The 24,010-nt window shown below is 49.9% G+C and overlaps 1 protein-coding gene across 1 annotated transcript in view; it reads right to left on the bottom strand.

Moving 5' to 3' along the window:
* The window catches only part of SRPK3 (SRSF protein kinase 3), a 42,026-nt gene extending 18,249 nt beyond the window's left edge, over positions 1–23,777 (bottom strand). The window contains exons 1-8 of the mRNA XM_075324165.1: positions 23,612–23,777; positions 23,134–23,254; positions 9,646–9,782; positions 6,612–6,720; positions 6,098–6,185; positions 5,890–5,977; positions 5,669–5,775; positions 3,703–3,868 (exon numbers count right to left, since the gene is read on the bottom strand). Coding sequence (XP_075180280.1) covers positions 3,703–3,868; positions 5,669–5,775; positions 5,890–5,977; positions 6,098–6,185; positions 6,612–6,720; positions 9,646–9,782; positions 23,134–23,254; positions 23,612–23,627 — 832 coding nt within the window. The 5' untranslated portion in view covers positions 23,628–23,777. The remainder of the gene's footprint in view (positions 1–3,702; positions 3,869–5,668; positions 5,776–5,889; positions 5,978–6,097; positions 6,186–6,611; positions 6,721–9,645; positions 9,783–23,133; positions 23,255–23,611) is intronic.
* Positions 23,778–24,010: the final 233 nt, after the last annotated feature.

The following is a 24,010-nucleotide window of genomic DNA, read 5'->3' as shown; positions in this document are numbered from 1 at the left end:
TGTAATATCAGGCGACCAGGGTCTACACAGCGTGGGGATCTGTGCCGTTAGTATTAGGGTGGATGGGGTGTAATATCAGGCGACCAGGGTCTACACAGCATGGGGATCTGTGCAGTTTGTATTAGGGTGGATGGGGTCTAATAGCAGGAGACCAGGGTCTACACAGCGTGGGGATCTGTGCAGTTTGTATTAGGGTGGATGGGTTGTAATATCAGGCGACCAGGGTCTACACAGCGTGGGGATCTGTGCAGTTTGTATTAGGGTGGATGGGGTGTAATAGCAGGAGACCAGGGTCTACACAGCGTGGGGATCTGTGCAGTTTGTATTAGGGTGGATGGGGTCTAATAGCAGGAGACCAGGGTCTACACAGCGTGGGGATCTGTGCAGTTTGTATTAGGGTGGATGGGGTCTAATAGCAGGAGACCAGGGTCTACACAGCGTGGGGATCTGTGCCGTTAGTATTAGGGTGGATGGGGTGTAATATCAGGCGACCAGGGTCTACACAGCATGGGGATCTGTGCAGTTAGTATTAGGGTGGATGGGGTGTAATAGCAGGCGACCAGGGTCTACACAGCGTGGAGATCTGTGCAGTTTGTATTAGGGTGGATGGGGTGTAATATCAGGCGACCAGGGTCTACACAGCGTGGGGATCTGTGCCGTTAGTATTAGGGTGGATGGGGTGTAATATCAGGCGACCAGGGTCTACACAGCGTGGGGATCTGTGCAGTTAGTATTAGGGTGGATGGGGTGTAATAGCAGGCGACCAGGGTCTACACAGCGTGGGGATCTGTGTTGTTTGTATTAGGGTGGATGGGGTGTAATATCAGGCGACCAGGGTCTACACAGCGTGGAGATCTGTGCAGTTTGTATTAGGGTGGATGGGGTGTAATATCAGGTGACCAGGGTCTACACAGCGTGGGGATCTGTGCAGTTTGTATTAGGGTGGATGGGGTGTAATATCAGGCGACCAGGGTCTACACAGCGTGGGGATCTGTGCAGTTTCTATTAGGGTGGATGGGGTGTAATATCAGGCGACCAGGGTCTACACAGCGTGGGGATCTGTGCAGTTTGTATTAGGGTGGATGGGGTGTAATAGCAGGCGACCAGGGTCTACACAGCGTGGGGATCTGTGTTGTTTGTATTAGGGTGGATGGGGTGTAATATCAGGCGACCAGGGTCTACACAGCGTGGAGATCTGTGCAGTTTGTATTAGGGTGGATGGGGTGTAATACCAGGCGACCAGGGTCTACACAGCGTGGGGATCTGTGCAGTTTGTATTAGGGTGGATGGGGTGTAATATCAGGCGACCAGGGTCTACACAGCGTGGAGATCTGTGCAGTTTGTATTAGGGTGGATGGGGTGTAATATCAGGCGACCAGGGTCTACACAGCGTGGAGATCTGTGCAGTTTGTATTAGGGTGGATGGGGTGTAATATCAGGCGACCAGGGTCTACACAGCGTGGGGATCTGTGCAGTTTGTATTAGGGTGGATGGGGTGTAATATCAGGCGACCAGGGTCTACACAGCGTGGGGATCTGTGCCGTTAGTATTAGGGTGGATGGGGAGTAATATCAGGCGACCAGGGTCTACACAGCGTGGAGATCTGTGCAGTTTGTATTAGGGTGGATGGGGTGTAATATCAGGCGACCAGGGTCTACACAGCGTGGGGATCTGTGCAGTTTGTATTAGGGTGGATGGGGTGTAATATCAGGCGACCAGGGTCTACACAGCGTGGAGATCTGTGCAGTTTGTATTAGGGTGGATGGGGTGTAATATCAGGCGACCAGGGTCTACACAGCGTGGGGATCTGTGCAGTTTGTATTAGGGTGGATGGGGAGTAATAGCAGGCGACCAGGTTCTTTGGAATCACTGCAGAAAAACACAGCATGGGGATCTATGCAGTTAGTATAAGGTGGATGGGGTGTAATAGGAGGCGACCAGGGTCTTTGGAGTCAAAGCACATATGACTATTCAGACCAAGCACAGGAGCTCAGTGCACCTTCCCCCACTACTTGTTTTTCCATCTGTCTCCTTCTTGCTCTGCCTCCGGTAAAGCCAAAGCTATCAATCAAGGTGGAAATGTGACAAGTCATGGATGCTCCGAGCGTCTGTGCTTTGTTTGAACGGTCATTTTGCGCAGACAGACTCCCATTTAAAGTGTTTTTCCATTTTTTTTACAAGCTATCACCTGCCCTGTGGAATAGGTAATGACTACCACAGTGTGGGCAAAGGTTGCGGGAGACCCCGTCTGAAGAGCGCAATGGTCGCACATGCGGGCTGCTGCTCTCTCTCTTTAGGACTGCCAGAGATTAAATGACAGCGTTCAACATATCCCCAGCAGTCCATAAAGAACATATAGAGCGGCGTCGCCCCTGCGTGATCAGTGGGGGCCGCTATCATTTTCGGAATGTTTTCATAGCTTAAGACAGAATTTTCTGGAATACCATTGTTTAGGAACATTATTATTCAAGGAATATTCTACGCCCCCGGTCACACTGAGTATTTGGTGAGGTTTTTACGTAATTAAAGCCAAAACCAGGAGTGGGTGATAAATCCAGACGAGGTGCCCGTGTTTCTATTTTACTTTTCCTCTGATTGTTCCACTCCTGATTTTGGCTAATACCGTATATACTCGTGTATAAGCACATTTTCTATGCTGAAAAAGTTACCCCTCGGCTTATACTCGAGTGAGGGTCCCAATTCCGGATTATAAGATGCATGTCCCCCCCCCCAAAACAGGGGGGGGGGGATGAGAGTGCGTCTCATAATCCAGATAAAACTTACCGGGTCAGCGTAGAGCAGAGTCACAGGACACGGAGGGTCGGTACTACAGGGAGCTAAAGGGTACCGCGGCGGGTGCCATTGAGCCTGCTGGCGGACCTCATTGAACCTGTCAGCGGTTGATGAGATAGACTCCAAGGAAATGGCCGCGAAATCGGCACATGCGCAGACGGAGATCTCGGAGAGCAGAGATATCAATCTGTGCATGCACCGCTTCCACGATCATTTTCTTGAAGTCTATTGCATCAACCGCCGGCAGGTTCAGCGGAGCCCGCCGGCAGGTTCAGCGGAGCCCGCCGGCAGGTTCAGCGGAGCCCGCCGGCAGGTTCAGCGGAGCCCGCCGGCAGGTTCAGCGGAGCCCGCCGGCAGGTTCAGCGGAGCCCGCCGGCAGGTTCAGCGGAGCCCGCCGGCAGGTTCAGCGGAGCCCGCCGGCAGGTTCAGCGGAGCCCGCCGGCAGGTTCAGCGGAGCCCGCCGGCAGGTTCAGCGGAGCCCGCCGGCAGGTTCAGCGGAGCCCGCCGGCAGGTTCAGCAGTGACACCCCCGAGCCATACGTTTTGTTGACCTTCCATCCTGTGACACGCCTGAGCTGCAGACACCCCCTACCTCCGAGCCTGTAGCATCGTCGCCCCAGGTTCCTGAGCCGCTCTATCACCACCGTCGCCCTGGGGAGCAGATTATAAGGCGGACCCCCATTTTACCAATAACATTTTTCCATCTCTAAATTTGGGGTGCGTCTTATAATCCTAGGCTTTTACTTGAGTCGATAGGTTTACCCATTTTTTTGCGGTAACCTTAGGTGCCTCTGCTTATACTCAAGTCTATACGGTAGTTATAGAGGTAAAATACTCATCATGCGCACGTATCTTCAAAGGGATTGCTGCTAATGAAAAGCTGCCACGCGGGTGACGATGGAACACTTACTGGCAGATCCAGAGGGTGGAGGCTCTCCGGACTGCTGCCATACGGTGGCCTCGGCAGCAAGGCGTCGGATGTACCCCTCCCCCACACACATGAGGATGTTTTCCGGCTTGATATCGGTGTGGATGATCTTGCATTTGGTGTGGAGATAATCCAAGCCTTGTAATACCTGAGGGACCGAAAGCACAAGAAATAAAACCACGTGATAATCGGAGGCTACACCTTGGCCATGTGAGAGAATAGAATATATTTTTTTCTCAAAGAAACCATCTTGTCTTATAACTAATGATGTCATAGGGTTCAGATAACACTGATGGGCGGGGAAGTTTCACATTTCTGTTCACGCCCCTACTGCTCTTATTGGTGCAAAGTTCAAAGGAGTTATTTCTTTGTTTGCGGTACTATATAAACTGCTCACATGGTGTAAAATAAAGCAGATTTCTTTGACTACACTATACTAAGTGTGCGCTGTATTGATTTAAGCGCTTGTAAAACAAATCTTATTAATTTTGAGTTCAAGAGGCATATGTGCTGCCCCTGCAGCAGTCGAACTGCTCGGATCCGGGGTTGCTGTGGCTTGAGGGTCTCCGGACCCAGGGGCTTGCGGCCACTTAAGGGGATATATGTTCGTAATGCCACCTGCGGGTTGCGGTAAAGGGGAGTACTGCCGCTGCCGATGGGAGTACCAGGGCAGATGTTGGGGCAGCCAGGTGTCAGTCCCTCCGCAGGTAGGGAAGGCCCCGGACAGTGGGGATTTGGTGAACGGGTGGCTTGGGAAGCAGGGGTCAGATTACTCACTGGGGTAGTCGTGGTGCTGGATCAGGTGGAATAAGCAGACACTCACACAGATGGTAAATCAAAGTCTCTAGGCACCGCAGTCTCTATGAGGGGAGCCCGTCCAGGTCCCGCGCCCACCGGTGTCACTTGGCAAGTCCGGAGCCCTGCCTCCGTGCCAAATTGACTGACAGTTGTGGTACCTTGCCTTGAAGCTTTCGGGGCCCCACTATCCATGTGTATGGCAGCTGTGCTCTTGATGGCTGGCACTTGGGATTTCAGTGGGTTGTGCAGTTTGGAGAACCCTATCCCCCGCGTTGTGCTGATGCCTCCAATCTCTGAGCTCTTGGGGAAAGTTCATAAAGAGACTATCCTCCACAGGTTAATTACCAAGGCGCTTGAAGCTCTTCCTTGATCTAGGGTCCTGTACCCCGCCGTGCTCGGTACCGGTAAGGTGACTGGGCTTTCCAGTGCCAACAGTCCTAGACTGCATCTCTTACACTCCTGTCCAGTGTTCCTAATACCGGTCTCCGACTCCTGTGGTCCCGGACCACCGTCTGCGAACCAACCTGTCGCCTCCCTGGGAGCTCCAACTCCCACGCTCCTCACTCTGAGGACTACCACTGAACTCCTTGTCTCCCCTCCAACCAGTCTGCCTGACCCCTAGGTGGGCGGCCGTGCTCCAACTTGACCAACCCACTGGTGTGTCTGTCCAGCCCTGGTGTGAGGTGTGGTTGGGATTTGTAGTGCGGATGTCAGTGACACTGTTGATGGGAATCTGGAACCACGGGGGGTAGGCCCTGCACCCTGGGTGACAGGATGCAGTTCCCTGTAGCACCCTGATGTAGTCAGGGGCGCTACACATAGGAGTGTATTTTGCTCAATGTCATAACAGGTGATGCAGCCAAAGACTGCTACATGTTGTTGCCAAATCGTGGTGGAATACAAGTGAATAGGGTTACATTGCCAAGCCTAAGGTCCACGACTACAACTAGCAAGTCATCCCAAAAAATAGTTTTTACGACTTACTTGTCACAGTCCGGATACCCCAGGGGTCATAATGGAGCCCCATTCACTTGTCTTGCGCCACGTTACGATTGCCAAAAGTTGCCTGTGTCACGACCAAAGTTTCCATATCGCCCCGGCCCAAAGATACCAGATGCAGCCATGGACGATGGAGGAGATCAGAACCTACCTGACGTATGATGCTCTTCACACACGGTAAGGGGAGGCCTTCATAGTTAGATTTGATGATCCACTTCAGTAACTGGTGTCCCAGCACCTCCAGCACCATGCAGACATCTGAACTGGTTAAGGCAATATACCAAGACCCCTCCTGAGGGGGTTTACCTATCCCCCCCAAACATCTAGACAAATGCACCCCCCAACTGTGGCTGTGGCTGCTGTAAAGGATACGTACACCGTTCACCCCGGATATCTTGAAGTCATCGATAAGCTGCACAATCATCTCTCGCTTGGGGTCGCTGGGGTCACTGTCCCTAACCTGAGAAGACAGCGGAGAGGGTGGCACAGTGACTTACTGCCACGTCAGAGACTGATCCGGAGCAGGGCACGTCAGGTCAGCAGCGTATCAGTGACACGATGTACGCAGCCCGATACTTACACACTTCAGCAGTTTGATCTCGTCGATGGCAGTCTCCGTGTAATGCACGGCGCTCTTCACCACTTTGAGAGCTCCGAATCGCTTCCGCCTGGTATCAGACAATACGTGAAAAGGAGGAAATAAAGAGCAGGGAGGAAATAACCAGACGACAAAACGATTTCAACAACACAATAAATGACCAGCAACTGGAACACAACAGCACACAGACCGGTTTAGCAAAAGCTATAGTTGGCATGGGAAGACAGATTCCACCATCTTAAAAAGACGTGGATTAACTGTGATAGGTTTCTTGCAACATGTGATCCTTGAGGTAACCAGCAAGCTAGCAGAGATTAACTCCTGCATGCCCGATCACAAATGAGCACCCAGCTGGTCGATGCGCAAGCCTGTCTGTACAATTCAGAAACACCAGAGAAACCATAGTGTGGAGTGTGTGAACAGTGTGACGCCGCCATGACACTTGGCAAATTTTGAGCCAAACACTGTACCACTCAGATGTCTATCACAAACTTACTGAAGGTCCCAGCACAGCCATACGGTGGAGAAGTGGCCCCATCCAAGCTTTCGAACGACATGGTACCGCCCATTAAAAAGGTCCCCAATTTTAACTGGGTAGTAGCCTCCTGAAATACAGAAATGGACAATTTTTTTTGTACCCTTTCATATAATGAGTCTGCTATAACCGCTCTATAGTGCATACTGATGAATCCAGTCTAGAAAGGCTTTTCTGAGGACGCACTGTCGGCTGTTCTCTTGGCAAAAAATAATAGCTATGTTGTAAAAAGACATCTGGTGCCTTGGAAATTTGAGGCGACAATGGATCCGAATGGCATCCGATGGGCCCAACGGACTAATGAGGTGTGCAGGGTTTCGTTGAGGGTTCCTGTGGTTTGGTAGCTTGCCAGCGAAAGTAACCGAACCCTGGACTGATGCTCCTACCTCCAGTGTGACGCACGGCCTAATTATATATATATCGTGTTTGTCAGATTATAAGACGCACGTTTCCTCCCAAAAATGTGGGAGGAAAATGAGGGGTGCGTCTGGTGAGCCAAATGTAGCTTACGGAGAGGAGGTGGAGAGAGGTCTAAGGAGGCAGGGTCCACCATCCTGAATGTCAGTGGTGTGGCTTCAAATAAGGGCACTCTGAGTCAGCGCATGCACAGATGGAGCTCTCAGCTCAAGATCTCATCTGCGCACGTGCTGTCTGGCCCACTGATCTCCCAGTAGCGGACCTAAAGGGAACCTGTCACCAGATTTGGGGCCTATAAGAGCCCGGTGGTGGTGGCCGTAGCTTATGTACAGCATTCTAATATACTGTGTATAAGAGCCCAGGCTGCTGTGTGGTACATAAATACTTTATAATACTCACCTAGGAGGTCGCTCTGGTGTACAACAGTCGGATGGTTGTCTCCGTTCTCCGGGACCGGTGCCTCCCCTTTCGGCCAGCTTGGTCTTCCTTCTTCTGAAGTCTCGGTGCATGACGAGTCCTATGTCATACTCACAGGCCGGTATTGAGGTCCTGAGCAGGCGGACTACAATACTTTGGGCAGATCAAAGTGCGCCTGCGCAGCACCTCGATGCCGGCGACTGTGTATGACGTAAGACGCGTCATGCACCCAGGCTTCAGAAGAAAGGGGACCAAGATGGCCGAAAGAGGAGGCGCGTCATGCACGCCGACTTCAGAAGAAGGAAGACCAAGATGGCCGAAAGAGGAGGCGTGTCATGCACGCCGGCTTCAGAAGAAAGAGGACCAAGATGGCCGAAAGAGGAGGCGCGTCATGCACGCCGGCTTCAGAAGAAAGAGGACCAAGATGGCCGAAAGAGGAGGCGCGTCATGCACGCCAGCTTCAGAAGAAAGAGGACCAAGATGGCCGAAAGAGGAGGCGCATCATGCACGCCAGCTTCAGAAGAGGACCAAGATGGCCGAAAGAGGAGGCGCGTCATGCACGCCAACTTCAGAAGAAGGAAGACCAAGATGGCCGAAAGAGAAGGCGCGTCAAGTACGCCGGCTTCAGAAGAAAGAGGACCAAGATGGCCGAAAGAGGAGGCGCGTCATGCACGCCGGCTTCAGAAGAAAGTGGACCAAGATGGCCGAAAGAGGAGGCGCGTCATGCACGTCAGCTTCAGAAGAAAGAGGACCAAGATGGCCAAAAGAGGAGGCGAGTCATGCACGCCGACTTCAGAAGAAGGAATACCAAGATGGCAGAAAGAGGAGGCGCGTCATACACGCCAGCTTCAGAAGAAAGAGGACCAAGATGGCCGAAAGAGGAGGCGCCGGTCCCAGAGAATGGCAATACCCATCTGACTGTTGTGCACCGGAGCGACCTCCTAGGTGAGTATTATAAAGTGTTTTTTATGTTGTACACAGTGGCCTGGGCTCTTATATAGCATGTTACAATACTGTATATAAGAGCCCACTGGTGGTGGCCGCAGCTTATAGGCCCCAAATCTGGTGACAAGTTCCCTTTAAGGAAAATGGTGCCCGAAGGTCGAGCGTGCGTAGATGAGCTCTCTGCTGGTCATTGACCCGATAGCTCAATCTGCGCATGCACTGACTCTGGGCGACATTTATTTGAAGCCCGCGCCACTGACAGTTCCTGGATGTTCCTCACAGCGCCGCCGTCCGCAGCGAGCATTTGACACCCACTGCACTGACGGCAGCACCGCCCCTGCCTCTGTGTGACCCTGCTCTAACACTGTTGCCGCCCCCCCCCTCCGATAATACACCACTGAATTATAAAAGACGGACCCATTTTTTTTTTCCCTGTAAATTTGGGGGTGCGTCTTATAAAACAAAAATTCGGTATATGTGACACCGATCGTACAGCGTACACAAATTATACCTCTCAAAACATTGGTATCTGTCTATGGCGACCATAAATAAAACTGATATAAGGTCTGCCAAGTTAGGGAATTCCCAGCAAGACATCACTTATAATAAAATGTACCATACTCTGTCCTGTCTACCGGGGAAGACACCACTGCTTCTTACAGATTCTCTTTTTCAGAAAGGGAATCCGTCAGCAGGATTTATTCTCCTAAACCTTTTATATGCACATGTAGCTCTTTCAAAGACAAGTCCAGCAATACCTCCACATGGCCAGTCCGCTCCTCCGTCACTGAGAAATCAGCGTTTGTATTAATATGCAAATGAGGCTGAAGAGCTATGGTAGATCTGAAGCCTTCGTCACTCCAGCTCTATTCCCCCATCAGGTGCCGCCTCCTGCTTCCCTGACTGCTGATTTGCCTGTATAAAGGATGTCAGTCATGCAGTAGGAGGTGGAGAATAGAGCTGGAGTGACGGAGGCTTCAGATCTACCATAGCTCTTCAGCCTCGTTTACATATCAATACAAACACTGATTTCTCAGGAGGATCGGACTGGCCATGTAGAGGTATTGCTGTACTCGTCTCTAAAAGAGCTACAAATAGTTTTGGGGCGTGACCTTCTGCTGACTGATTCCCTTCAATTAAGGGTTCCCAGTGCGGTACCCCCCCCATTTATGATATTTTCTCTCTCAATAGCCCACCTGTTAAGATCTTCTCTCACCTCTACAATAGTCTCCGGGATCTTCCTGCTCCTCATTGTCAGAGCCCAGTGGCCCAGGAGGAGGCAGCACTGGTGTCGGTGGGGTAGGAGGGGGTCCTGGGGACATGGGCACATCTTGTAGGCTGGGGTCAATGATGCTGTAAGAAAACAGAAGAAATATCATTAGGCTTTTCTATTTGACCATCTACATAATATACAGTATCTCCTCCATGAATGAGCCTAGTAGGATTAGTAGAGATGGACAATTCTACTCATGGTGTTCTGGTCCGAAATCCAACTCAGTCCTCCGTGCCAACTGGTCCGCAAGTCTGCGCCCAGAATCCTTGGCACTTACTAGTCCCTGCAACACCACAGTGACATACGACATAACAGTGTTAGGCCCAGTGACTAAGCATCAGACGAGGCATGACACCGCAGGGCCTAGTGAGTGCCAGAGACGCCCAAGATGCCTTCAAATTATACAAGAAAGCTTTACAAGGTCAGCATATTTCTGCTGTTATGCCCATCTCTTAAAGGGAATCCATCACTAGGTATTTGTCAGGTAATCCGAGAGCAGCATGATGTAGGGGCTGAGACCCAAACAACGTGTCACTTACTAGGTTGCGTTTTGCAGTTTCACTAAATTCAGTGTTTTACCAACAGGAGATTAGCACTACAGGACTAGGTGTCTTGTGCCTCCTAGTCAACTGCGGAGGAGGGGGGCGGGGGCAAAATTTGGCTGGCGATCTGACCAGCTTCTGAGAAGTTTATTACAAGCTCTAAAGCAAGTGAGGAGGTATTTGCCTAGGAAACCAACTACCAATGTAGCTTTGTTACATGGCTTCTGCAACATCCATTAATTTCTATGGGAGTTATGCAAAGAGTTTTCCTTGTAACTAGTCTCTGTCAAGTAAGCAGACATGGGTATAGTCCAATAAAGGGAATCTGTCAGGTTATTTTCTAGTACAATACTAATGTTATCTTTCAATAAGGCTTTAGGAGACCTTTCAGGATCAGTAAGTTTTATTGCTCTACCTTGTCCAGTTATCTTGTAAGCTCAGTATAGGTCTTAGTGCTCTACCTTGTCCTGTTATCTTGTTTGTAAGCTGAGTATACGTTTTAGTGCACTACCTTGTCCTGTTATCTTGTTGTAAGCTCAGTATAGGTCTTAGTGCTCTACCTTGTCCTGTTATCTTGTTGTAAGCTGAGTATAAGTTTTAGTGCTCTACCTTGTCCTGTTATCTTGTAAGCCGAGTATAAGTTTTAGTGCTCTACCTTGTCCTGTTATCTTGTTGTAAGCTCAGTATAGGTTTTAGTGCTCTACCTTGTCCCGTTATCTTGTTTGTAAGCTCAGTATACGTTTTAGTGCTCTACCTTGTCCTGTTATCTTGTTGTAAGCTCAGTATACGTTTTAGTGCTCTACCTTGTCCTGTTATCTTGTTGTAAGCTCAGTATGTTTTAGTGCTCTACCTTGTCCTGTTATCTTGTTGTAAGCTCAGTATAAGTTTTAGTGCTCTACCTTGTCCTGTTATCTTGTTGTAAGCACAGTATAAGTTTTAGTGCTCTACCTTGTCCTGTTATCTTGTAAGCTCAGTATAGGTTTTAGTGCTCTACTTTGTCCTGTTATCTTGTTGTAAGCTCAGTAGAATTCAGTGTGAAGTAGTAACTAGTCAAGTGTACGTAAATACAAACTGCATATGCCCTGCTCCCCCTCCCATCTCTCAGTGCTGGCTTCAGTGATAGTAAAGCTGAACTGAATTTGCACTGTTGCCCCCACCCATACTCCCTCCCACCTCTCAGCAGGGATAGTAAATCCACTGGGATGAGGGAGCAGTGAATATGGAAATTGTATTTACATACACTTGACTAGTGTACAGGAGAGACTGAATTCTATGGAACTTACAACAAGATAACAGGATAAGGTAGAATAAAAAAAACTTACTGATCCTGAAAAGGTCTCCTTAAGCCCAATTTAAAGATAACATTAGTATTGTACTAGAAAATCACCTGACAGATTCCATTCATATGTTGCAGTATGAAGAGTGATCTAGCTGCCCGTTTTATGTCATGTACTTTACAAAGTAAGGCAGAAACCAGTCATCGTCCTCAGTTATCTCTATTCTGGCCGCTATCTGCGAGCCTTGGTCCGTAGCCACTTTGGCTGCAGTTAGTGAAGGAGATGGAACGTCTCCAGATTTATCTGAACCAGACGGCTGAATACTGGAGCGGTCAGACGTCATTAATCAACAATGTCTAATTAAAGAGACCTCCGGATTAGCCGGTAATTTTGCTTAGATTAATGCCAATCCGCAGCAGTAAACAGTCGTATGGGTGAAATAACTCCGGCTGCGTTCATTTTCCATTATCTCGTATTTGTATAGTGCACACATATTGCGTGGTGTTGTACAAGGCAGAATTCGCTTACATCAGTACCCATCATAATTTTTCGTTAGAAGCACGGGCTTTCTATGGGAAATAAAATGGAAAGCCGGCACGTTTTGTAGTGCAGGAAGAAATCAGAGCACCCAAAAGGGGAACCCAAATATTATTAGGGTTTGTCTGGTGAAAAAAAGACCGGTCTCTATATTTTGTAATGATAAAAAAAATTCCCAGATGCAGGTCTCAGTGCTTAGACCTTCACCGATCAGTATCACTTATCCTGTGGAGAGGTGAGGATGTGTTTTCTCTGGACAACCCCTTTAATTTAAACAGCTCGGTTTGACTCACAGCAAAGATTTAAGGGACTCGGTCAGCAGATGTCTGCAATGTAACCTGAAGACAGCATGCTGCAATAGTTAAAACAGAGATTTCAGCCCTGTGCGTCTTATCGCAAAGCCTTTTTTTGTTTACCTGAAATATGTTAGCTTAAGCCTCTTATCTTTATCATTAGTGGATCTCAGCAGCAGTGAGCGCTAGTCTGACTCCGCCCCCCTTTTGTGATTAGCAGCTTCTGTCTATGGAAATGTGCACTGAATGCCTGGTGTGAGCGGGGGCAGCTCCCAGAGCTCAGCTACATACACAATCTCATATCTTTCACTGTATTAGAACAGCTGCAGCCACTAATCTAAGTGATACATCACTGGAATCAGGGCCTCTTTGCCTACATAATGCTGCTCTCCGATGAGGTGACAAAAACTTGCTGACATATTCCCTTTAACCCCAGACCCCTAAGACCCGAAACACATTACATAGCTGTTGGCCGAACCATTATTTGGCTGACAGTGCTCTTTCCAGCGACTCCGCCGTACTCGCAAGCACTCAGATCGGTTGGGAGAGCCGCTGCCGGACATCTCTCCAGGGAGAACAAAAAAGAAGGGAATTTTGTTACTTACCGTAAATTCCTTTTCTTCTAGCTCCTATTGGGAGACCCAGACGATTGGTGTATAGCACTGCCTCCGGAGGCCACACAAAGCATTACACTAAAAAGTGTAAGGCCCCTCCCCTTCTGGCTATACACCCCCAGTGGGATCACTGGCTCACCAGTTTTAGTGCAAAAGCAAGAAGGAGGAAAGCCAATAACTGGTTTAAACAAATTCACTCCGAAGTAACCTCGGAGAACTGAAAACCGTTCAACATGAACAACATGTGTACCCGAAAAACAACCAAAAATCCCGAAGGACAACAGGGCGGGTGCTGGGTCTCCCAATAGGAGCTAGAAGAAAAGGAATTTACGGTAAGTAACAAAATTCCCTTCTTCGGCGCTCCATTGGGAGACCCAGACGATTGGGACGTCCAAAAGCTGTCCCTGGGTGGGTAAAGAATACCTCATGTTAGAGCTGCAAGACAGCCCTCCCCTATATGGAGGCAACTGCCGCCTGCAGGACTCTTCTACCTAGGCTGGCGTCCGCCGAAGCGTAGGTATGCACCTGATAATGTTTGGTGAAAGTGTGCAGACTCGACCAGGTAGCTGCCTGGCACACCTGTTGAGCCGTAGCCTGGTGTCGCAATGCCCAGGACGCACCCACGGCTCTGGTAGAATGGGCCTTCAGCCCTGATGGAACCGGAAGCCCAGCAGAACGGTAGGCTTCAAGAATTGGTTCTTTGATCCATCGAGCCAGGGTGGCTTTGGAAGCCTGCGACCCTTTGCGCTTGCCAGCGACAAGGACAAAGAGTGCATCCGAGCGGCGCAGGGGCGCCGTGCGGGAAATGTAGATTCTGAGTGCTCTCACCAGATCTAACAAATGTAAATCCTTCTCATACCGATGAACTGCATGAGGACAAAACGAAGGCAAAGAGATATCCTGATTAAGATGAAAAGAGGATACCACCTTCGGGAGAAACTCCTGAATGGGGCGCAGCACTACCTTGTCCTGGTGGAAGACCAGGAAGGGAGCCTTGCATGATAGCGCTGCCAGCTCAGACACTCTCCGAAGAAATGTGATCGCTACCAGAAAAACCACTTTCTGTGATAGTCTAGAAAGTGAAACCTCCCTCAGAGGCTCGAAGGGCGGCTTCTGGAGGGCAACTAGTACCCTGTTCAGATCCCATGGATCTAACGGCCGCTTGTACGGGGGTACGATATGGCAAACCCCCTGTAGGAACGTGCGCACCTTAGGAAGGCGTGCCAAACGCCTCTGAAAAAAGACGGATAGCGCCGAGACCTGACCTTTAAGGGAGCCGAGCGACAAACCTTTTTCTAACCCAGATTGCAGGAAAGAAAGAAAGGTAGACAATGCAAATGGCCAGGGAGACACTCCCTGAGCAGAGCACCAGGATAAGAATATCCTCCACGTTCTGTGGTAGATCTTAGCGGACGTGGGCTTCCTAGCCTGTCTCATGGTGGCAACGACCCCTTGGGATAATCCTGAAGACGCTAGGATCCAGGACTCAATGGCCACACAGTCAGGTTCAGGGCCGCAGAATTCCGATGGAAAAACGGCCCTTGGGACAGTAAGTCTGGTCGGTCTGGTAGTGCCCACGGTTGGCCGACCGTGAGCTGCCACAGATCCGGATACCACGCCCTCCTCGGCCAGTCTGGAGCGACGAGTATGACGCGGCTGCAATCGGATCTGATCTTGCGTAGCACTCTGGGCAAGAGTGCCAGAGGTGGAAACACATAAGGGAGCCGGAACTGCGACCAATCTTGCACTAGGGCGTCTGCCACCAGCGCTCTTTGATCGCGAGACCGTGCCATGAAGGTTGGGACCTTGTTGTTGTGCCGGGACGCCATGAGGTCGACGTCCGGCCTTCCCCATCGGCGACAGATTTCCTGAAACACGTCTGGGTGAAGGGACCATTCCCCTGCGTCCATGCCCTGGCGACTGAGGAAGTCTGCTTCCCAGTTTTCTACGCCGGGGATGTGAACTGCGGATATGGTGGAGGCCGTGGCTTCCACCCACATCAGAATCCGCCGGACTTCCTGGAAGGCTTGCCGACTGCGTGTCCCCCCTTGGTGGTTGATGTATGCCACCGCTGTGGAGTTGTCCGACTGAATTCGGATCTGCCTTCCTTCCAGCCACTGCTGGAAGGCTAGTAGGGCAAGATACACTGCTCTGATTTCCAGAACATTGATCTGAAGGGTGGACTCCTGCTGAGTCCACGTACCCTGAGCCCTGTGGTGGAGAAACACTGCTCCCCACCCTGACAGACTCGCGTCTGTCGTGACCACCGCCCAAGACGGTGGTAGGAAGGATCTTCCCTGTGATAATGAGGTGGGAAGAAGCCACCACTGCAGAGAGTCCTTGGCCGTCTGGGAAAGGGAGACTTTCCTGTCCAGGGATTTTGACTTCCCGTCCCATTGGCGGAGAATGTCCAATTGAAGTGGGCACAGATGAAACTGCGCAAACAGAACCGCCTCCATTGCCGCCACCATCTTCCCGAGGAAGTGCATGAGGCGTCTTAAGGAGTGCGACTGATCTTGAAGGAGAGCCTGCACCCCAGTCTGTAGAGACCGCTGCTTGTCCAGCGGAAGCTTCACTATCGCTGAGAGAGTATGAAACTCCATGCCAAGATACGTTAGTAACTGGGTCGGTGACAGATTTGACTTTGAGAAGTTGATGATCCACCCGAACGTCTGGAGAGTCTCCAGTGCAACAGTCAAGCTGAGTTGGCATGCCTCTTGAGAGGGTGCCTTGACCAGTAGATCGTCCAAGTAAGGGATCACAGAGTGTCCCTGAGAGTGCAAGACTGCTACCACTGCCGCCATGATCTTGGTGAACACCCGTGGGGCTGTCGCGAAACCAAATGGCAGAGCTACGAACTGAAGATGGTCGTCTCCTATCACGAAGCGTAGAAAGCGTTGGTGCTCTGTAGCAATCGGCACGTGGAGATAAGCATCCTTGATGTCTATTGATGCTAGGAAATCTCCTTGAGACATTGAGGCAATGACTGAGCGGAGGGATTCCATCCGGAACCGCCTGGCGTTCACATGCTTGTTGAGCAGTTTTAGGTCCAGAACAGGACGGAATGAGCCGTCCTTTTTTGGCACCACAAAGAGATTGGAGTAAAAACCTTGACCTTGTTCCTGAAGAGGAACAGGGACCACCACTCCATCTGCTCTTAGAGAAGTCACCGCCTGCAGAAGGGCATCTGCTCGGTCGGGATGTGGGGAAGTTCTGAAGAACCGAGGCGGAGGCCGAGAACTGAACTCTATCCTGTACCCGTGAGACAAAATGTCTGTTACCCACCGGTCTTTGACCTGTGGCAGCCAAATGTCGCAAAAGCGGGAGAGCCTGCCACCGACCGAGGATGCGGAGGGAGGCGGCCGAAAGTCATGAGGCAGCCGCCTTGGAAGCGGTACCTCCGGTTGCTTTCTTGGGGCGTGAGTGAGCCCGCCAGGAATCAGAGCTCCTTTGCTCTTTCTGAGTCCCTTTGGACGAGGAGAATTGGGGCTTGCCCGAGCCTCGAAAGGACCGAAACTTTGACTGCCACTTCCTCTGTGGAGGTTTGCTTGATCTGGGCTGGGGTAAGGAGGAGTCCTTACCTTTGGACTGTTTAATGATTTCCGCCAATTGCTCACCAAACAGTCTGTCTCCAGATAATGGCAAGCTGGTTAAACATTTTTTAGAAGCAGAATCTGCTTTCCATTCCTTTAACCACAAGGCCCTGCGCAAAACTACAGAGTTGGCGGATGCCATTGAGGTACGGCTCGTAGAGTCCAGTACCGCATTGATAGCGTAGGTCGCAAACGCAGACATTTGCGTAGTTAGGGACGCCACTTGCGGCACTGCTGGACGTATGAGAGAGTCCACCTGTGCCAGACCAGCTGAAATAGCTTGGAGCGCCCACACGGCCGCGAATGCTGGAGCAAACGACGCGCCAATAGCTTCATAGACAGATTTCAACCAAAGGTCCATCTGTCTGTCATTGGCATCTTTAAGTGAAACCCCATCCTCCACTGCAACTATGGATCTAGCTGCAAGCCTGGATATTGGAGGATCCACTTTTGGACACTGGGTCCAGCGTTTGACCACGTCAGGGGGAAAAGGATAACGTGTATCCTTAAGGCGTTTAGAAAAACGCTTGTCCGGATAAGTATTGTGTTTCTGGATGGATTCTCTGAAGTCAGAGTGGTCCAGAAAAGTACTCAATTTACGCTTGGGATACAGGAAATGGAATTTCTCCTGCTGTGCAGCTGCCTCCTCTGCAGAAGGGGCTGGGGGAGAAATATCCAACAGCCTATTGATGGCCGCTATAAGGTCATTTACCATGGCGTCACCATCTGGCGTATCCAAATTGAGTGCGGCGTCAGGACAAGACTCCTGATCACCCACCTCTGAACCATCATATAGGGACCCTTCTCGCTGAGACCCTGATCCGCGTGATGACGTGGAGGGTCTCTCCCAGCGAGCTCGCTTAGGCGGACTGGGACTGTCATCGGAGTCAGAGCCCTCAGCCTGTGATGCCTGGGACCCCCTTGAAGTACGGATTAGTTCCAACTGAGGGGGACCGGGGAACATAGACACAGCAGTGTCTATGGTCTGAGCAACTGGCCTGGACTGCAAGGTCTCCAGGATTTTTGTCATAGTCACAGACATTTTATCAGCAAAGACTGCAAATTCTGTCCCCGTCACCGGGGCAGGGTTCACAGGCGTCTCTGCCTGGGCTACCACCACAATAGGCTCTGGCTGACGAAGTGCCACTGGGACTGAACATTGCACACAATGAGAGTCGTTGGAGCCTGCTGGTAGATTAGCCCCACATGCTGTACAAGCCGTGTATACAGCCCTGCCTTGGCACCCTTGCGTTTTGCGGATGACATGCTGTTGTCTCCTCAAAGCAATATAGGGTGTACAGCCAAGAAGCGACCTTACAGTGCAGTATATAAATATATCTGGTACAGCGAAAAATATAACACTGTGGCACTAGTGGGGCCGCACGTATGTGCTGCTTACCGCCCGCTTAGCGCGGGTGTGTGGTCGCCAAAAACCCCTAGCCTGGGTCCCCCAGAGCCTGCGTCCGTTCTCCAGCCAGACTGCATGTGTATAATGGCTGCCGTCGTCCTGGGGAGCTGCAAGCCTGGGGGCGGGCCTAGGGCGTGCACAGAGAAAAAGCGCGAAGCCTGTGTCCTACTGTGCTCAGTGAGAGGGCTGGAGCATGTAAATCGTGCTCCAGCCCTCGGCGCTGCCGATTGAACAACGTCTCTCTCCTACCCTGATTGACAGGGTGGGGGGCGTTAACGAAGTGGAGCTAGGCCGCAGAAAACCGGGGACTAAAGTTAGAAGCGCCGCCGCCGTAAAAGCGCGGTCGGCGCGTCCCCGGCGCACTACAAGTCGCAGCTGCGCCGCCGCTCCAGGGCCGGTCGCCGCGGCGATCCACACACATAAAGTCCCCCAGTAATCTGCGGGGACTATAAGCCCAGCGCACAGCGCTACAGTCCCCGGCGCACTAGCACACCCAGCAAGCCTGGGGTGTGCGTGGCCTGCCATACGGGGACACAGAGTACCTGAAAGTTGCAGGGCCTTGTCCCTGAACGGCACTCCCGCTCCACATCCAGCAGGTTCTATGGGTCTGTGGATGGAGCCCGGCCTCAGGGCTTGGTGGCCGGTAAGATCCCACTTCCTCAGAGCCCCTCAGGGGGATGGGGAAGGAAAACAGCATGTGGGCTCCAGCCTCCGTACCCGCAATGGGTACCTCAACCTTACAAACCACAAGTGGGGTAAGAAGGGAGCATGCTGGGGACCCTATATGGGCCCTCTTTTCTTCCATCCGATATAGTCAGCAGCTACTGCTGACTAAACAGTGGAGCTATGCGTGGATGTCTGACCTCCTTCGCACAAAGCAGAAAACTGGTGAGCCAGTGATCCCACTGAAGGTGTATAGCCAGAAGGGGAGGGGCCTTACACTTTTTAGTGTAATTGCTTTGTGTGGCCTCCGGAGGCAGTGCTATACACCAATCGTCTGGGTCTCCCAATGGAGCGCCGAAGAAAATAAATAAATCGGAAACGAGAAGGCCTGAACCTTCTGTTGGGGGGGAGAGTCGCCAGACCCCATACACATCAGACCATCAGCCGAAATCGGCAGGTTGGACCAACTTTACTCCTTGTCGAGCTACCTCCCCAGCCAAGGGCATTAATTCTATAGTTTTCCAGTTTGTGTAGAGGGTTGGCTCTCCCCGGTCACTTTCCTAGATCCCATCACTATCCAATTGTGGATCCAACAAAGTTCAAACTGAAAATGCACATCAAATTTTTCCATCAAAGAAGAAAATCCTTGGTTGTATTCATATCTCCATCATGGTGGCTACAGAAGTCATGACCAGTAGTGGACAGACACAGGAGAAGCCCCTGTGCGAGAGAAATATAGGGGCCCTTTACAGTCCAATACCCCCTCAATGCACAATTACACCAGCTTTGGAGGTAGAATTGGGCCCCCTGACCTCTTGGGCCACAGGTTGCACCAATGTGTCGTCCGCCCTTGGCCAGGGTCTACTGTACGAAGGAGCAAAAGAACAAAATGTTGGGTTATCCCCCATAGATCACAGACACCAAACACAAGTGTGAAGAGTCTTATACACAGCTGAGTTAGGATGGTTTTGTGGGGGGTGAAGTCTGATAAATAGCTGCCCCCACCTTTAGGACAAAGCTATTTCGGATAGTGATCAGCGATGGTCCCGTGACGGCTCATCTGGACGCTGACTAGTTCTTCACTCTGTGCTTGGGTGCAATAACACATTTCTATTTTTAAGGTATATAAAGGGGGGAGTGGGACGGATCTCACAGGCTCTCCTCACTTTGATCAAGGTGTGAGGTCCATTTGCATTTGGCAGGTCAGGATCGTTCTTGTAATTAAACACAAGAAACCTCACAATCCTCGTCCTCCATAGCTTGGATGATCATTTGTCTCTCCACTTGTAAAATCCCCTTTTTCCTACGTGATAGCCCCCTTCGTCATCTCTCCACAGTGGCCACATTTGGCTGTGAGCAAGCCGCGGTAAAATCGTGGTATTACCACAACTTCAACAGTCCCATTTCCATATATTTTGTGTCTTCCCATAGACTACTCTGTGACCCGAGAGCTAAAGGCCATATATATTGGGGTGAATGTCCTCAGAACCCAAGCAGCCAGCCAAGTGTATGGATAGGACCCTCCGTCAGGAACAATGCCTTCACTAGCTACATGACACTACAGAAGCTGCGCCTGTCAGATCAATTGTTCCAGATGGAGGGTTCACGTTGTGACGGAGGAAAAATAAAAAAAAAAAAAGAGGGATCAGGCATGCTGGATATCGACATGTCCAATCCTTTGTGGTCAGGCTAATAAAAGTGGAAAACAGGAAAGTATTCGATGACAGAAGTCAGTCTGAGTTTAGAACACCCAGTTTACAGCTATTTTATGACAACTTGTGGTCAAAATACAGACTGCAAAATACCCCAGCACACAAAGGGATCAGCAGAAAACATTGGTCATCTAGGAACTGGTGATTAGCCATCTACAGGAGATGTGGAGAAAACATTGGTCATCTAAGAACCGGTGATCACCTATGTACAGGAGATGTGGAGAAAACATTGGTCATCTAGGAACTGGTGATCAGCCGTCTACAGGAGATGTGGAGAAAACATTGGTCATCTAAGAACCGGTGATCACCTATGTACAGGAGATGTGGAGAAAACATTGGTCATCTAAGAACCGGTAATCACCTATGTACAGGAGATGTGGAGAAAACATTGGTCATCTAGGAACTGGTGATCAGCCATCTACAGGAGATGTGGAGAAAACATTGGTCATCTAGGAACTGGTGATCAGCCGTCTACAGGAGATGTGAAGAAAACATTGGTCATCTAAGAACCGGTGATCACCTATGTACAGGAGATGTGGAGAAAACATTGGTCATCTAAGAACCGGTAATCACCTATGTACAGGAGATGTGGAGAAAACATTGGTCATCTAGGAACTGGTGATCAGCCATCTACAGGAGATGTGGAGAAAACATTGGTCATCTAAGAACCGGTGATCACCCATCTACAGGCGATGTAGTCGGTGGTGGTCCGATTGCCGAGACCCCCACGATTGCCACCATAGGAGACTTCTGTCCTCAGTATGGAAAACAGTCAATTATATGCGCTCCTTTCATCTCTATGGGACTGACAAATGTACAGTGTCCTCCAAACGAACGAAGCTGAGGTCAAACCCCCCCCCCCTTCCCCCGCAAAGTGAAGAGTTGAGATCTCAGCAATCATACCTCTACCAATGTAGCGGATTGTTCTCATGGGGATAGCCTTTTATATTTGACAGAACCAATGTGACCAAATCGTGAAAGAGGCGCTATGCACCACTTATCCTGAAATGTAAGGTCCTGCCAATCAAACACTGAGGACCTATCCTAAGTATCCCTTTAAAGGGACTATCAGTACAGGATGACTGCTCAAACCAAGCACAGGCAATTCGTGCATCATGCCACAGCCAAATATTTCAGTGCACCTTCCCCTGTCTCTACCTTTCTCTGGCTCAGTGAAACCAAAGCTGTCAATCAAAGAAAAGGGGTGGGAGGGGGGAGAGAGAAAAACAAGTAGGTGGGAAGGTGCTGGTAAATGTTTGGCCATGTTATGATACACAGAGCGCTTGTGCTTAGTTTGAACAGTGCTGACAGAGTCCCTTTAAATTACCCCTCAGAACTACATATGAATATTACAATTGCTCCGAAAAGCAATTTCTAGTTAAGCAATCTGCAAATACCAGGATCATCACTGTGCAGTCACATCTATAGCTGGATAAGATTCATCCCCCCCTGCCTCCTCCACACGTCATGTTATCCATATATATGTACACACACGCTGCACTGACAGGTCATGATATTGTAGGTCTACTGTATCCCAGCCGTGCACGCAGAAATCACTGCAATGTATTTCCTGGCTTTGAATGGGTGGGTGATGATTTCACAGCTCGCACATAGATTGGCAGCAGCATCAGGGTTATAAATACCCCGCAGCTGCCGTCCTCCTGTGGGGGCTGGGATCCAGCGTGCGAAGCCTGGAGAACCCACAACCCATGTGTCAGTTACCAAGTCAGCGTGCTGGCGGCATTACCTCTATATACCGCCTGCTCCAAGAGGACTATACGAGGGTTACCCCCCAAATAAACCTCTGCACCCGAAAGTGCCCGCCACGGAGTGGAACAGTGGCTTGGTACCTTTCTTCTCAGTGGCACGCTTGCTATTACCCAAATCTGTAAGGAGTTGGGAGGGGACTAATGGACAGCTGTGGGGAGCAGGTTATTGAGACATGTCCCCCTGGAAGTGGAGGGCTTAGGGTACATCAGACAAAATGCAGAACATGTAATGATGTCTAGCAATATGTGACATCAAGGTAGGAGGCTGGGTGGTGCACAAACCATTGGGGGAAGGATTTAATAGTAGATGTTACTGAGTAATAGAGTGTGTGTGTGATTACATACCTATAAACACATTCACAAACCACAGGCACTCATATAGAGAAGAAATATATATATATATATATATATATATATATATATATATATACATACATACATACATACACACATATATACACATATACATACATACACACACACATATATTACATATATACACACACATACATTATATACACACATACAAACACACACAGCTGCAGATTACATACGTACAAGCACATATTCATATAAACTGCAGGTACTCATATAAGACAAGATAGAGATAGAGATATAATATATCTATCTCTATCTATCTTGTCTCATATATATATATATATATATATATATATATATATATATATATATATATATATATATATTGGGGACTTATTAAAGATATGATAGGAGTCTTCAATAAAACAAGTAACAGTTGTCAACATGATCAGAATTCAAGTATCATCTAAAGTATACCTACTTTTACACCACAGTGTGTGTATATAATATGTGTGTGTGTGTGTATATATGTAATATATATGTGTGTGTTTATATATGTATATGTGTGCACATGTGTGTGTGTATATATATACACACACACACATATATACACACACACACATATACATATGTAAATTCCATTCATGGCTGGTATTTCTATACACATGATAGAGAAGCCTTTCCCAGCTGCCGGGGGGCACGTACCCGCTCTGGCTGTCTATGCTGGGGCTTCGAGCCTCCGGAGCTGCCGTGATCTCCCGCTCGGTCGCTCTCTTCTGCTTTTTTTGCTTCTTTTTGCTCTTTTTTCCTGAACTGTTACCTGAAACTAGAGAGTAAAAGGGTAAATCAGCACCCAGTCCAGCAAAGGGTTAAAAAAGATTGAGGAAACTTTACAAATGTGTATAAATATATATGTATGCGCTGTCAGCCGTATATATGGAGCAGAATATGCTGACGGGTGGTAAGATAACGCAGGATGGGGTTAATGGGCTATATAGAGGAACATTACAGATACAGGATATAATGGCCTGGAGGTTACAAGTACAAGACTGGCAATGCCTTATTTATATAATGTAATATCTATATATATATATATATATATATATATATATATATATACACACACACACTCCCTTCCCCATGCTGAGTTTGGGGGTCTCAGCCGTCCTCCCGGGGTCCTCACCTTTCTTGGAGCTCATGTCAGGGCTGCAGAGGCGGACATGCTGGGCGAGGAGAGACAGGAGGCCGGAGGAGGAGGCCAGCAGCTGCCAGCGGAGAGCGACGCCCGAGAGACAGCTGCACCGTGAGGAGACCCCGCCGGGCGGCAAAAGAGACGTCAGGAGAGGTGGGAGCGGAGGACGGGAGAGGAGGCCGGGAGCAGCGGAGACGGCACCACAGCGCCACCTGCCGGGAGCAGCGGAGACGGCACCACAGCGCCACCTGCTGGGAGGGAGGAGACGTCACCACAGCGCCACCTGCTGGGAGCAGCGGAGACGGCACCACAGCGCCACCTGCTGGGAGGGAGGAGACGTCACCACAGCGCCACCTGCTGGGAGGGAGGAGACGTCACCACAGCGCCACC

Source organism: Anomaloglossus baeobatrachus, chromosome 9 (genome assembly GCF_048569485.1).
Source record: "Anomaloglossus baeobatrachus isolate aAnoBae1 chromosome 9, aAnoBae1.hap1, whole genome shotgun sequence".
Taxonomy (NCBI): Eukaryota; Metazoa; Chordata; class Amphibia; order Anura; family Aromobatidae; genus Anomaloglossus; species Anomaloglossus baeobatrachus.
This window is presented reverse-complemented; position numbering and strand designations above follow the sequence as displayed.